Below are 12,662 nucleotides of genomic sequence, written 5' to 3'. Positions count from 1 at the left end.
TTCATGCGTAGTTTTGAGATAGTTCCACAGATCAAAAATTTATCTAATTATTAAGATTTACTGGTTTGGTGATTTCAGTGATAAAAATTACCTGGCGCCCTGTTAGTATTAAGACTGGAGGCTAAAGGCAGAGAACAAAGTTGTAGCGCAAAATTTAGCGTCTTAACGTATGCTTAGATTTTCGTTATAATATATATATATATATATATATATATATATATATATATATATATATATATATATATATATATATTAGGGTGTTTCAAAAAAAAAACAACGGAATTTTTTTTTTTTTGGTGTCCAAAAATTGAAAGTATGACTAAAAATAAAAATTTTGGTACCAATCCGGGCTGTTAATAGTGATATTAAGGTTTGCCTCAATCCATTTTTCTATTTTCCATTTAAATAACACGGGAAAAAAAAATTTTTTGTTTAGAATTTTCTAGCTCACAAACCAATCGACGGATTTTTATGCCCAATAAATGGTGTTGTGGGAAATCGAACGCTCTACAAAAAAAGTCTCTTATCATTTTTTGATAAATCCCACTGTTCAAAAGTTATTTTAGCTTCAAGTCAAATTTATAGTAAATTTTGAGAATTTTTTACTTTTCCGGCGATAGTATCAGTCTTATCAAAAAATGTCGTAAGAACATTTTTGTAGATAATTTTATTCCTTACTAATAATTACGAATAAAGTTTTTCGATATTCCACATTGTTTACAAGTTATTTGTATGTCAATGTCAAACTCTTACAATCAATCAGTAATCTATTTTTTTAAGAGCTTGACATTGAAATGCAAATAACTTGTGAACAATGCGGAATATCGAAAAACTTTATGAAAAATAATCTGTAGGAAATAAAATTGTCTATAAAAAAGATGCTATGACATTTTTTGATAAGTCTGATAGTTTGGCTGGAAAAGTAGAAAGATCTGGAAATTTATTGTAGATTTGAATTCCAGCTCTAATAACTTTCGAATGGATGGATTTATCAAAAAATGATAAGAGGCCTTTCTTTAGAGCGTTAAATTCCCTATAAGATTAGCAATGGACTTATTTATATGAAATGCGAATGCCAAGTTAGAAAAATAAAAAAATAAAATATTGTTTTTCCCATGTTATTTAAATGGGAAATGGAAAATTAGAAATAGGCACCTCTAAATATTAATATTAAGAGCTCTGCTTTTAACAGGCTTCTTTTCTCACCTTCCTGCGAGTTTTCAGTCTGTTTTTTTGTTGAAAAAAAAAAATCGTCTCAAAATGGCACACCCTAATATATATAAGGGTGATTAAAAAAATAATAATTTTTTTTTATTTCGCAAACAGGTGTCACGTAACGATTCAAAATTATTTAATTTTGATTAGTTGTAAGTTAAATATTTAAATTATACGTTTAAATTTGAGTCGTTACGCGGGCATTCCGCCATTTCGCCGATGGAGACAGCAGTCCGTTCACAGTGCTAGCACAGGCGCGCAGCGTATGAGCACGTGTGTGATATAATTTTATTTATAATTTAAAAATACGAACAATTGATTTTTGTTAGTTATAAGTTTTCGTTTATGATTTTGAAACAGTTGGGATGCATAATCCAGCTTGACATTATGCCCCAACATTTGTTTAACATATTATTTTTATTAAACTTTTCATCCGATTATGGATGTCATTTGATGTTTTGGGAAAAATATTGACCGCCGGGTAGGGGAAAAATCAATACCCAGGCTGTATTCCTGGCATCAATTTCATGATTAAAAATAATTATTATTTAATTTATTTTACAAGATAAAATATGCGGTAGCAGGCGTTTTGATCCCCGGACAAAATATCCTCAGACAAAATATTACGAAGACAAGGTGAACTTTTGATAAAATATCCTCTTGATCATTAATTAATTTTTTACGCTCCTAGTAATTTGCACATAGATGTTCTTAAAAAAACTCATAAATATATATATGTATTTTCCATACATTCATGTAGAATGGATTTATTTTCTTATAAACATACAAAACATCCATGAAAAAAGGACACAACACGATAACAAGCGTATGTGTTGGTCTATTTTCGAATAAAATCAGAGAAAATTCATGATATAAGGGCACATCACGATAACAAGCATGTGTCGGTCTATTTTCGAATAAATTCGAAAGTATAAATTTTGATGACCGTAATAATAAAAAAATATTTTTATAATGTTGATGTTACGTAATATAATAAAAATATCATGATATTATGTACTTGTAATAAATTGTTGATTCGATTTTCATTATGTAAACTACCCATGCAGGAGCTGCCAGAGTTGAACGACGGGCCCCTACTTGGCCCAGCACGTGGGAACCTAGCTTTCGCAAGGGTGTATTGGCCCATACTTGGCTCAAGTTCGGGCACTCAGTCCTGGCCGTCACAATGATTACTCGGGCTTGGACCAAGACTGGGTTCCCCTGTCTTGGCCATCCAATGGCCAGCCAGACTTGGGCCAAGGCTGGGTAACCTAACCTTGGCTATCCAATGGTAACTCAGGCTTGGGACAAGATTGGGTTCTCTTGTCTAGGCCACCCAATGGCAAGCCAGAGTTTGGCCAAGACTGGGTAATCTAGCCTTAGGCGTTTAATAAGTAGGTTTGGTAACCAAGCATGGGCCAGGGCTGGCAACTAGGCTTGGCCCGAGATTATCATTCCAGACTTTCACCAGAACTGGACCAAGACTAGCTTACAAGCCTGGCCCAAGGTTCTACAAAGTTGGGCCATCTGGGCCAACCCGGGCCCGTGGTACTTTCCTCTCTGGGTACCTGAGAATTTTTAAGTATTTAATATTTTTTAATCAGAATATGAATTGAAAAAATATTGATTATTGCATAGTGATATTTTGTCATTGAGATATTTTGTCATTGAGATATTTTGTCTAGGGATATTTTATCTGGGGATATTTTATCTGGGGATATTTTGTCTGGGGATATTTTGTCGGGGATATTTTGTCCGGGGATCAAAACGCAGGAAACCAAAATATGCATCTGATATAAATAAATAGTTCATACATTCAAATAATTATCAATGTTTCATTTAGGTATCGCGAAATTATCTTTATAATTTATATTTTTAGTTTTAAACTAGGTCCAGGGATAGGAAAAATAATCATAATAATAAATAAGGGCGATGAGCGCGCCACGTGGGCGACGACCAACAGATGGAGGAGAGAGTAATTAACTCAGAAAGATACGGACTTGTATTGAGTACGGACGCTGTCTTAGTATAAAAAAGAGTTAAGATTGCTGATAAGTTGTGGATTATTAGTAATTAAAGTTATTGCTGTCGTTATAATTCACCGGGTGAATCAATTTTTATTTTCTTTGATATTATTTTGCTGATTTGGAAATTTATGAGTAAGTACTTTGGATTTCTTTCGCTGTACATATTTTCATGTGATAACCTCCCCCGGTAGTTGTTGGTCACCGTGGCGAGAAAAAGTAATTTATTTATAATCGCCAACTGAATGTTAGATGATAGTTAAGAGAAATAATTTTAATTAAATGTCATTGGAGATCCCTTTTTTTTTTATATATATTCAAAAATATCTACTTAAAATATCTGTAAGATATTATTTATTATTATTTATCTTTATTTTTTACTTGAAATAACTAAGTGATTTTATTTTCTTGTTTTGATTTATTGATATACCCCAGCGGTCAAAATTATTATTGAATTTTTATTAATAATTATTTCAAAGAGAGAAAAATTTATTATTTTGAGTGTGAGTGAGGAAAAATTCCGTATCTTTCTCTCTCTCACAAGTGCTGATAGATAATATGAAATAAAAATATTGTTATTATTTATTAATTTGGGAAAATTTAAAATGAAATAATTGTTTCTTTTATTTAATATCAAAAATCAATATTATTAAATAAGAAATTTATATTTATTTTTGGATTATTGGGTTTATATAATTTGTTTTGATACTGCGATTATTGTGCGATAAAAACTACCCCAGCGGTTGAAATTTATAACGATTTTAATTGTATTTTTGGCAATCACCAGATATAATTGTTATTAATTTAAACAAAACTAAATATTGTGTAAAATTATTATTTTTACTATTGTGTATATTATTAAATAGTCGGAAACCAACAGCTGTCGGAAAAAATTTAATATTTATTTTCCTCTGGATCTTTTTCTACTGGTTCATCTTATTTTTCCTAATCTTGTCACGATATTTAGATATCGCGGCAGTCTCGCATCAGGTCGGTGGGCAACAGATGGCGGCACACGCTGCTCACACGTCTCTTCATACATTTTTATTATGATTATTTTGTTTATTTATAAGATTTTGTTTTAATTATGGCGTTAATACTACTTTATTGATTTGTTAGGCATAAATTGTATTTGAATCAGGAGATTTTACAGAAATTTACTAGTTTATGAATGAATCATTGGTTGATTTATCGGTAAATCATATTAATAGGTAATTATGAACGAGGTAACTGGTCGTTCAGCGTCGGGAACTTGATAAATTACACGACCAAAGTTATGTAGTACGTTGGTGGTACTGTAAAGAAATAACATGCGACAGTTGTATATCTCCATTGGTCAAAGTGAGATATACGACAAAATGGCGTCGGCCTAGGTGTCAGCATGAGATTCACGTGCTGCCATGGTCAGACGTGGGAAAGTCTCTGTAAGAGTAGCGTGTGTGCTCTGTTACATTAAGATAATTATAAATTTGTCGCCATTTGGTATTTTGAGTAGATAATATAAACCCATTGACATTATTTGAGTATTTTGGTAAACCGCATAAAGGAAAATACATTTACCGTATTAGCGTGCAACCAAGGGAGTTGAATAATACGTAAACTGTAAGTACTTTTTTGGCTAATACATTGGCGTGTAATTTGGTTCCAGAGTTGGTGATCATTTGTCTATAGCATAAGAGTAAGAGAGATAGTGAATTCTGAGTATTAATAATTGGTCATAAGCATATGATGGAATGCGTGACTATTATACTCAGTAAATACGAATACAATCAGTGAAAATATTCAGTACTATTTTACCATTTACCATTATCATTTGTTATTAATGTGAAGTATTACTGCTATAATTATTTTCTGCGTTATTATTTTTATTATCACGTGTGAGTGATACAAGAGTTTCTAGATATTATTTTACGTAATTATTACTAATTCTGAGTATTATTATTATATTATTCTTTTGCGATTATTATTTTGTGAATGGTGCATAGCATCCATCAGTGGACTAATTGTACGAAATATTAACTTAAAATATTTGAAGATTATCTTAAGATTATAGTAGTAGTTTTTGAATATCACGGGCGAGTGATAGTATTATGTACATGCGGTAAACGATTTTGTGGATAATATATTTATTGTTTATTCTGTATTATCATTTTCTTAATGTGTATACGCATACCGTGTTTTTTTTTGTATGTGAACTATTATTATTTTATCTTTGATATTGTTTATTTGGTTATGCAATACCATTACTTAATTTATAATTTAAAATATATTTGAAACAAATGGTCATCAACCCGGTATTACTTTAAATTTTATTTATTTACACTACTGCTATCTTTTTCTTGCTTTCCTTTTCCTAAAATCTGAAACTGTTACCCTGTCATTTATTTTTATTTTCATTTTCATTTTTCTCCGTTGTATTTATTTTGAGTTAATTTTGTTCGTGGGGCACACGAACTGGCGCCCAACTAGGATATCTAACCCAGCCTGAGCAGAGCTGTGTATACAGGGAGATTCGGGATATCTCCAAGTGGGACTTTTGGTTGTTATTATTTTATTTTCAGTTATTTTCACCAACGGAAAGCCATAACGGCTATTGAGCGCCAATCACACTCCGCCGTGGGACGCGTAAAATAAAGGAGAACGTTATAATCTTATTTATTATTTGTATGTAATTATCTATTATTTTTTTACAATTTTTCTATCATTTATTTAATTACTATTGGGTCGCTATATATATATATATATATATATATATATATATATATATATATATATATATATATATATATATATATATATATATTGTAACATGATAAAAAATTCGACATCACCTCGTGGTTTTAAATTAATTGAATGTAATAAAATGTTACCCATCGAACAATTTTTGGGGACATCTATGATCACGATTCCGACGTCGACCGAGCAATCGATCGAACGCATGCATTGAAACGAGAGATCCGGGATAGACGCCGTACTGAGCGGCTGGGTTTGTGGTATTTGAACAATTCGAGCCCGACCAAAAGAACAATTCCGATTCCAACTTTTGAACAATTCGATTTACGCCGTGAAGACCAATCCGGGTTAGAAAAACAAACAATTAATCGCGAGAAATAAATTTCGAGTGAACAATAAACCGCCTTCGTGAACAAGCCGAAGCATCAGCGCGAACTGACTAAAGTGTACGAGTGAAATTATTATTGAACAAGTGAAACGCGTTCGCGTCATGATTATTAATTAAATAATTAGTTACGTATAATAATTGTATGTTCGTGAAATTCAACGTGTTACCGAAATAAAATATTACATTAATAATATTAGTAATATTAAATATTACTGGAAAAAATTAAAGGATCAAAAAAAATTCCAAATTTTTGGGTGATTATCAACAGGCCGTAACTTCGAGAGAAATGGTCGTACAAGGAAGAAAAAAAAGACTAGGGAATGCAGCGAAGGAAACGTTTTAAAAATGGTTGGGCGTTGGCCTCTTAAATTTCTCAAAGTTGTTTACAAAAAAAAAAAAATTTTAAAAACAATTTTTTTTTTTTTTCAAATTTTTTTATTTTTTGAAAGTTTCAGCACTGTCTAGGATGAAAATGTGGATGAAGCTCGGAAAAAATTTTTTTTTCATTTTGTTAAAGATTACGAACTTTTTAGAGCAAAAACCGTAATCCTTTAATTTTTTCAAAAATTCGATCGAGTGAAACAAAAAAAAGGCTGGTTGGATTAATCTGGCTCTTTGTAGGGTTTTTGTGGGCATATTGAACTGTAAAATGCACACTCAACATTATTGATATCCACAATATTTTCGATCCAGCGCTTGATTATCCAAAAAACCACCAAAAGCCCTTTTTTTGTTGCATTTTCAAATTTATGTGACGAAAGGAAAAAATGTTTTTTCGAAAAAACAATGGCTAATCATTCAAGAGGATTTATTTAAGTTTTTGATACCCACCATTAACTTTCTGTGTGATCATTGGTTGCTGAGATATCGATAATCAAACACAAAAGGATCCTTTTGCATTTGAAGACCGATATCTCGGCGACAAGTGAACTTATCAAGGTCTATAAAAAATGAAATTAAAGCTGAATAATGAAAGTATCCGATCCTTATAGTGGTTAAGCAAAAAAAAATTTTCCCTCCCCGTAGACTAAAAATAAAAGTAAAAAAAATTTGAAATTTTTTTTGTCGCTGGTTTTTCTACGATTACTCAAAAACCGCTGACGCTCAAAATTTTTGAAGTTCTAATCCAAAAAGGAGACACTTGGAGCTACAATTTCCTTTTTTTTCTTCTTTGTACGACCATTTCTCTCGAAGTTACGGCCTGTTGATAATCACCCAAAAATTTGGAATTTTTTTTGATCCTTTAATTTTTTTCAGTAGTGTATTTTATATTTTATTTTATTTCATTCGAGCAATTCTGAGAATTACGGATTATCTGTTTCTCAGTCGCATCGGCAGTCTTGTAGCTTCGCCATGTAAGAATACTCTGACGTCACTTGTCAAGTATTTCATTAATACTTACGCTGTATGTGTGTCTCCGGACAATAAAATAACTTTCTTTTTTCTTTTCGTCAACGACTATTTTTTTTTTTTTTTTGGGTAGCGTACGTACTGTGTGTGTTGAACAAGTACGATTTCTACGAGCGATTTGTTTTTTTTTTTTTTTTTTTTTTTGTTTATATCGAGTCAAGTCGATCGCGGTAAGCTATATTTCATTTTGTAACTGATTTTTAACTTTCCGCTAAGAAAATTGCAAATTTTCAAAAATTCGGGAAGTTATTGGTTTCACCCCGATTTATGAAAATCGAAATTCCAACAGATGTTGACGTTTTGAGGTTCTAGGAAGCTATTCTGACTAAATTCAAGATGGTGTCCGAGTGTATGTATGTATGTGCGTACATACGTACATACGTATGTAAATATCTCTAACTTTTGAACAGATGAACCGAATTCGATCGTCAAGGTGTCATTCGACGCGGCTTGTGAATATCTTTAAGCTAAATAAAATTGAGCTTGATCGGTAAAGCTCGTTCAGAGATATTAAAAAAATAAACTTTTTTTAAAAATGTTTTTTTTGAATAACTTTTAATTTGCTCGATGGATTGGTTCAAAAATTTAATCATCTCTGAAACTTTGTAAGCCGCGTCGAATGCCGCCTCAACAATCAAAATCGGTTCATTCGTTCAAGAGAAACCGTTAACGAAAGAATTGAAAAAAAAAAATTTTTTTTAGTATTTTGGAAATTTCTCAAAAACGACTAGATGAATCAATTTCAAAATCTGATCAGTTGTAAAAATCAATAAAACGCGTCGATTGCCATCTTAAACGTCTTAATCGGTTTATCCGTTCGAGAGATATCGTTGTAGAAAAAATGTTAAAAAACGTTATTTTTCGAAAACAAAGGCATACAAAAGTATTTTCGAGCTCCTTGAGCTCGAAATTGTATCCACAACAATTTTTCGAGCTCAAAGAGCTCGAAATGGGCGGGAAGTTTTGAGGCTAGCCCACAGGGTCAACCGACGGACCGATTTTTTTTTGTGATAACGATCAATTGATTTTCTGTTTAATATACGACCGATTATTTGTGTTTAATTCTGATGAATTATTTTATTGTAATCTTAAGTGCCTGACCGTTCCCCGATCCGCCGTGCTGAGCCGATGTCTTAGTAAGGACCTGATAAAGTAATCCTGATAAGGACCTCATGGGTCTGAAGCGTTACATCCATATCAGTTCCTCGTCAGAATATCCTGATCTGGACCTTACTTGAAATAAGGTTAACCTGATAAGATCCTTGTCAGATCCTGAAGAAAAATTCTAGTCAGATACAACTTTCAAGCTCATTGAATCCTGAGCGGAGGTCTCTGTGCGCTAGGCGTGGGTTGAATGGGGATTTTACCGATCACTGGAACTTTTCCAGTTCCGACTATACTGACAATGGGTTCGCTCTGTAGTTTACCCTTGTTGCTACACTTCCACCGCAAAAGTAGGGTGTAGGGTATCACGTCTTGATACGGTACAGTAGGCACGAGCAGGGCCACAGCCACACGATAGATGCAGGGAATAGGAAAGGTGTAGCCATTGCGATTAAAGGCAAAAGAGTTAATCGTTGTTGCAAAGGATGTACACTGCGACCATTAAAACAAAAAAAAAAGAAAAAAATCGAAATTAATAATGGTCTTAAATAAATTAAAATGAAGCTTACTTCACTGCTGTGAAGAACAGTACTATCCTCCTCAACTAAAAAAAAAGTATCGCACTGAATATAAATTTATAGATACCTGATCAGGCGATAACGAACTGTCTGCCGATGCATTACGTTCTTGATTAGCTGCCGTCCGTTCCGTTTTGCAACTATTATGATAATCCAGTTTCGCTTTTTCGACTTTTTGCAGTAACTTTGACCAAGGTTTTTGAGCTTTTTTGAAAGCATCCTCCATTTCTTTGCGTTCCTTCAGAGTCATCATCGACTATAAAACACCAAAAAAATACCAATTACTTATTGCAAATATACGGAACTATTCATTTACTATTTCATTAGATATAATTTCTTTATATAATGAATAAATTTCCATGATTCCTCTGATAGTTAAACACATTTAATTTACCTATAAATTTTTCTTATATTATTTAATAAAAAATCTGGAGAACGGTTGACCCTGCGGGCCAGCCCCAAAATTTCCCACAGTTTTCGAGCCCTTTGAACTCGAAAACAGTATTGTGCATAAATGTTTAAACTGAGCTCAAAAAAAAAATATGCCTTGCTTTTATCAACGAAAATTAAGAAAACCGAAAATAATTCAGAAAATAAGGTTAATTATTATTTTCTAAATTTTTCGTCATCGACATATTTTGAATTAATTAACTGATTTAGGTATCTGATGCAGCATTCAACGCAGTTGTTTAGTCTTTAATGCTAACGACATTTTAAAATTAATCAACAATTCTAACGTTATATCTAATCACCTAATTACTGATCTGAAATCTAATTGATTATATTTTAGATCGATAATATGGTGACACGACCAAATAACCGAGGATAAAATAACCGTGGCAGAATAACCGCGACAAAATAACCGCTATAAAATAACTACGACAAAATCATCAACTATAAAATAACTGCGACACAATACCCAACTTTTATTCAAACAAGTATATTTCACGTGAAAAAATATCAATAATTCCTGATAAACATGTACCGTACCATTCAAAACATCTGTGCTAACCTATTTTCAAAATATTACACACCTAAAATCGTGAAAAAAAGGCACAGTACGATTTTAAGCGCATGTTTTGATCTATCTTTAACAACACACACCTCAACTTTATTCACAAAAGTATATTTTATGTGCAAAAACATTGACCATTTTTCAGAAAAGGGTACCGTACCGTTTCAAGCATGTATCTTGGCCTATTTTTATGATAATAAACACTCAAAATCCGTGAAAAAAGGCACAATCGATTCCAGACGTATGTGTTGATCTATCTTCAATACCACACACCCAAAATTTGTGACAAAAAAGCAAATTCCGATTGAAAAGTGTTATGTTTTTTAATTTTTATAATCATACGCACAAATAAATTAGTGCCATTAGTAAAAAAAAAATCTGGGCGTCGGTTGGACCATAATTATACATATTAATATATAATATATAATTATACAATAATCAAAAAAGACGATAAAGAGGAAAAGTTTGTAAGATTTTAGACACATTTTAGTACAGTACATTTCGACTTATCTGGAAAAAATAACATAGAATGTTATTTTTTTAACTTTTCAACGCTGATATCTTTTGAACTAATTAACCGATTTTGACGTTTGAGATGGCATTAGGCACGTTTTATTAAATTTTAGAGCTCAATAGATTTTGGCGTTAATCGTTCAATTTGTTTCTGAGAAATCAATAAAAAACTAAAAAAAAAATTTATTTTTTTTCGTAATTCGCCAATGTTTTCGAGTCTACTCGATTAAATGATCTGAAATTTTCAGGAAAGTTGATGGCCAACAAGCTCTTTCGAATGTCGTCTTAAACATCCAAATCGATTCATTAGTTAAAAAGTTATAGACCATTTACACACAAACAGACGTACACATACACGCACACACACATACATACTTACATACATACACTCGGACGTCATTCTGAAAATAGTCAGAATAGCTTCCTAAGACCTTAAAATGTCGACATCTGATGAAAACTCGATTTTCGAAAATCCGGGTGAAAATAATAACTTCCCGAAATTTTTGAAAATCATCGATTTTCGAAGCGGGAAGTAAAAAAATTTTTAATCTAATTGAGTTACAACAAGCATACTTTTGTTCCATAACATTGGTTTTATTTTATAAATTTGTAGTAAATTTCGTTTCATTTTACGATTTTTATAAAATTCATTTTATTCATTAAATAAGAGAAATTAAAAAAAAGACATTGTTGTGATTTCAATTAGAATAAGAATTTCAATCACAAATAGTACAAAAAAAAACTACTAAATTAAAATCGATTTCACTTCAACAGAACATAACATTTTTGTTCATAAAATCATTTCAATATATAAATTTACTATAAATCATTTCAATATATAAATTTACTATAAATTGTATATATTAGGTGTACAAAAAAGTTCTATCCGTTTTTTGTCAAAAAAAAATATATTTAAAAATTTTAAATAAAATACAAATTTTAATCAAAATAACCACCATCAGCATCTACTACCCTTTGCCAACGCTCAGGCAACTGATGGATCCCACGGCGATAAAAGGCTTGATCTTTTGTCGAAATGAAATCATCTATTGTTTTTTGCATTTCGTTTTCATTTTGTAAGTGTTTGTCAGCCAAGTAATTTTGCAATGAACGGAATAGGTGAAAATCACACGGTGCAAGGTCTGGTGAATACGCCGGGTGCGGTAAAACTTCCCACTGTAAATCATTTATAGTGTGGTGGACGATTGAACTTCTATGAGGCCTGGCGTTATCATGCTGCAGTATCACAGGTCGAGGTTTTTGTCCCGCAAATCGTCTTTTACTGTTGATTTCATCTGCTAATTTTTGTAATTGACAACTGTAGCGTTCTCCAGTAACGGTTTCTCCTGGTTTGAGTAACTCATAATATAGCACGCCCCACTCATCCCACCAAATACAAAGCAATATTTTTTTCCCAAAAACATTACGTTTTGGTGTTGATGTCGTTGGTTGTCCTGGGTCTACCCAATGTTTTCGACGTTTAGGATTCTCATAGTAAACCCACTTTTCGTCCCCTGTTACAAGTTTCCACAAAAAACTTTTTTTTTTTATGTCGTGAAAGCAACGACAGGCAGGTGTCAACTCGTCTCTCTCGTTGTTCTGGAGTTAATTCATGAGGTACCCATTTTCCTTCTTTTTGAATCTTACCTAAAGCATGTAATCTTTCAGAAATAGCTTGTTGA

General features: G+C 32.1%; 1 protein-coding gene across 3 annotated transcripts in view; it reads right to left on the bottom strand.

The window, feature by feature from the left end:
* LOC103576305 (protein kinase C and casein kinase substrate in neurons protein 2) overlaps positions 1–12,662 on the bottom strand; it is a 160,070-nt gene that overhangs the window by 95,545 nt on the left and 51,863 nt on the right. For all 3 annotated transcript variants that reach the window (XM_053742103.1, XM_053742104.1, XM_014440621.2), the window contains exon 3: positions 9,520–9,708. In XM_053742103.1, the coding sequence (XP_053598078.1) occupies positions 9,520–9,708 (189 nt within the window). The remainder of the gene's footprint in view (positions 1–9,519; positions 9,709–12,662) is intronic.

Source organism: Microplitis demolitor, chromosome 9 (genome assembly GCF_026212275.2).
Source record: "Microplitis demolitor isolate Queensland-Clemson2020A chromosome 9, iyMicDemo2.1a, whole genome shotgun sequence".
Taxonomy (NCBI): Eukaryota; Metazoa; Arthropoda; class Insecta; order Hymenoptera; family Braconidae; genus Microplitis; species Microplitis demolitor.
Note: the sequence above shows the minus strand (reverse complement) of the source record. Positions and strands in the feature narration are given on the sequence as shown.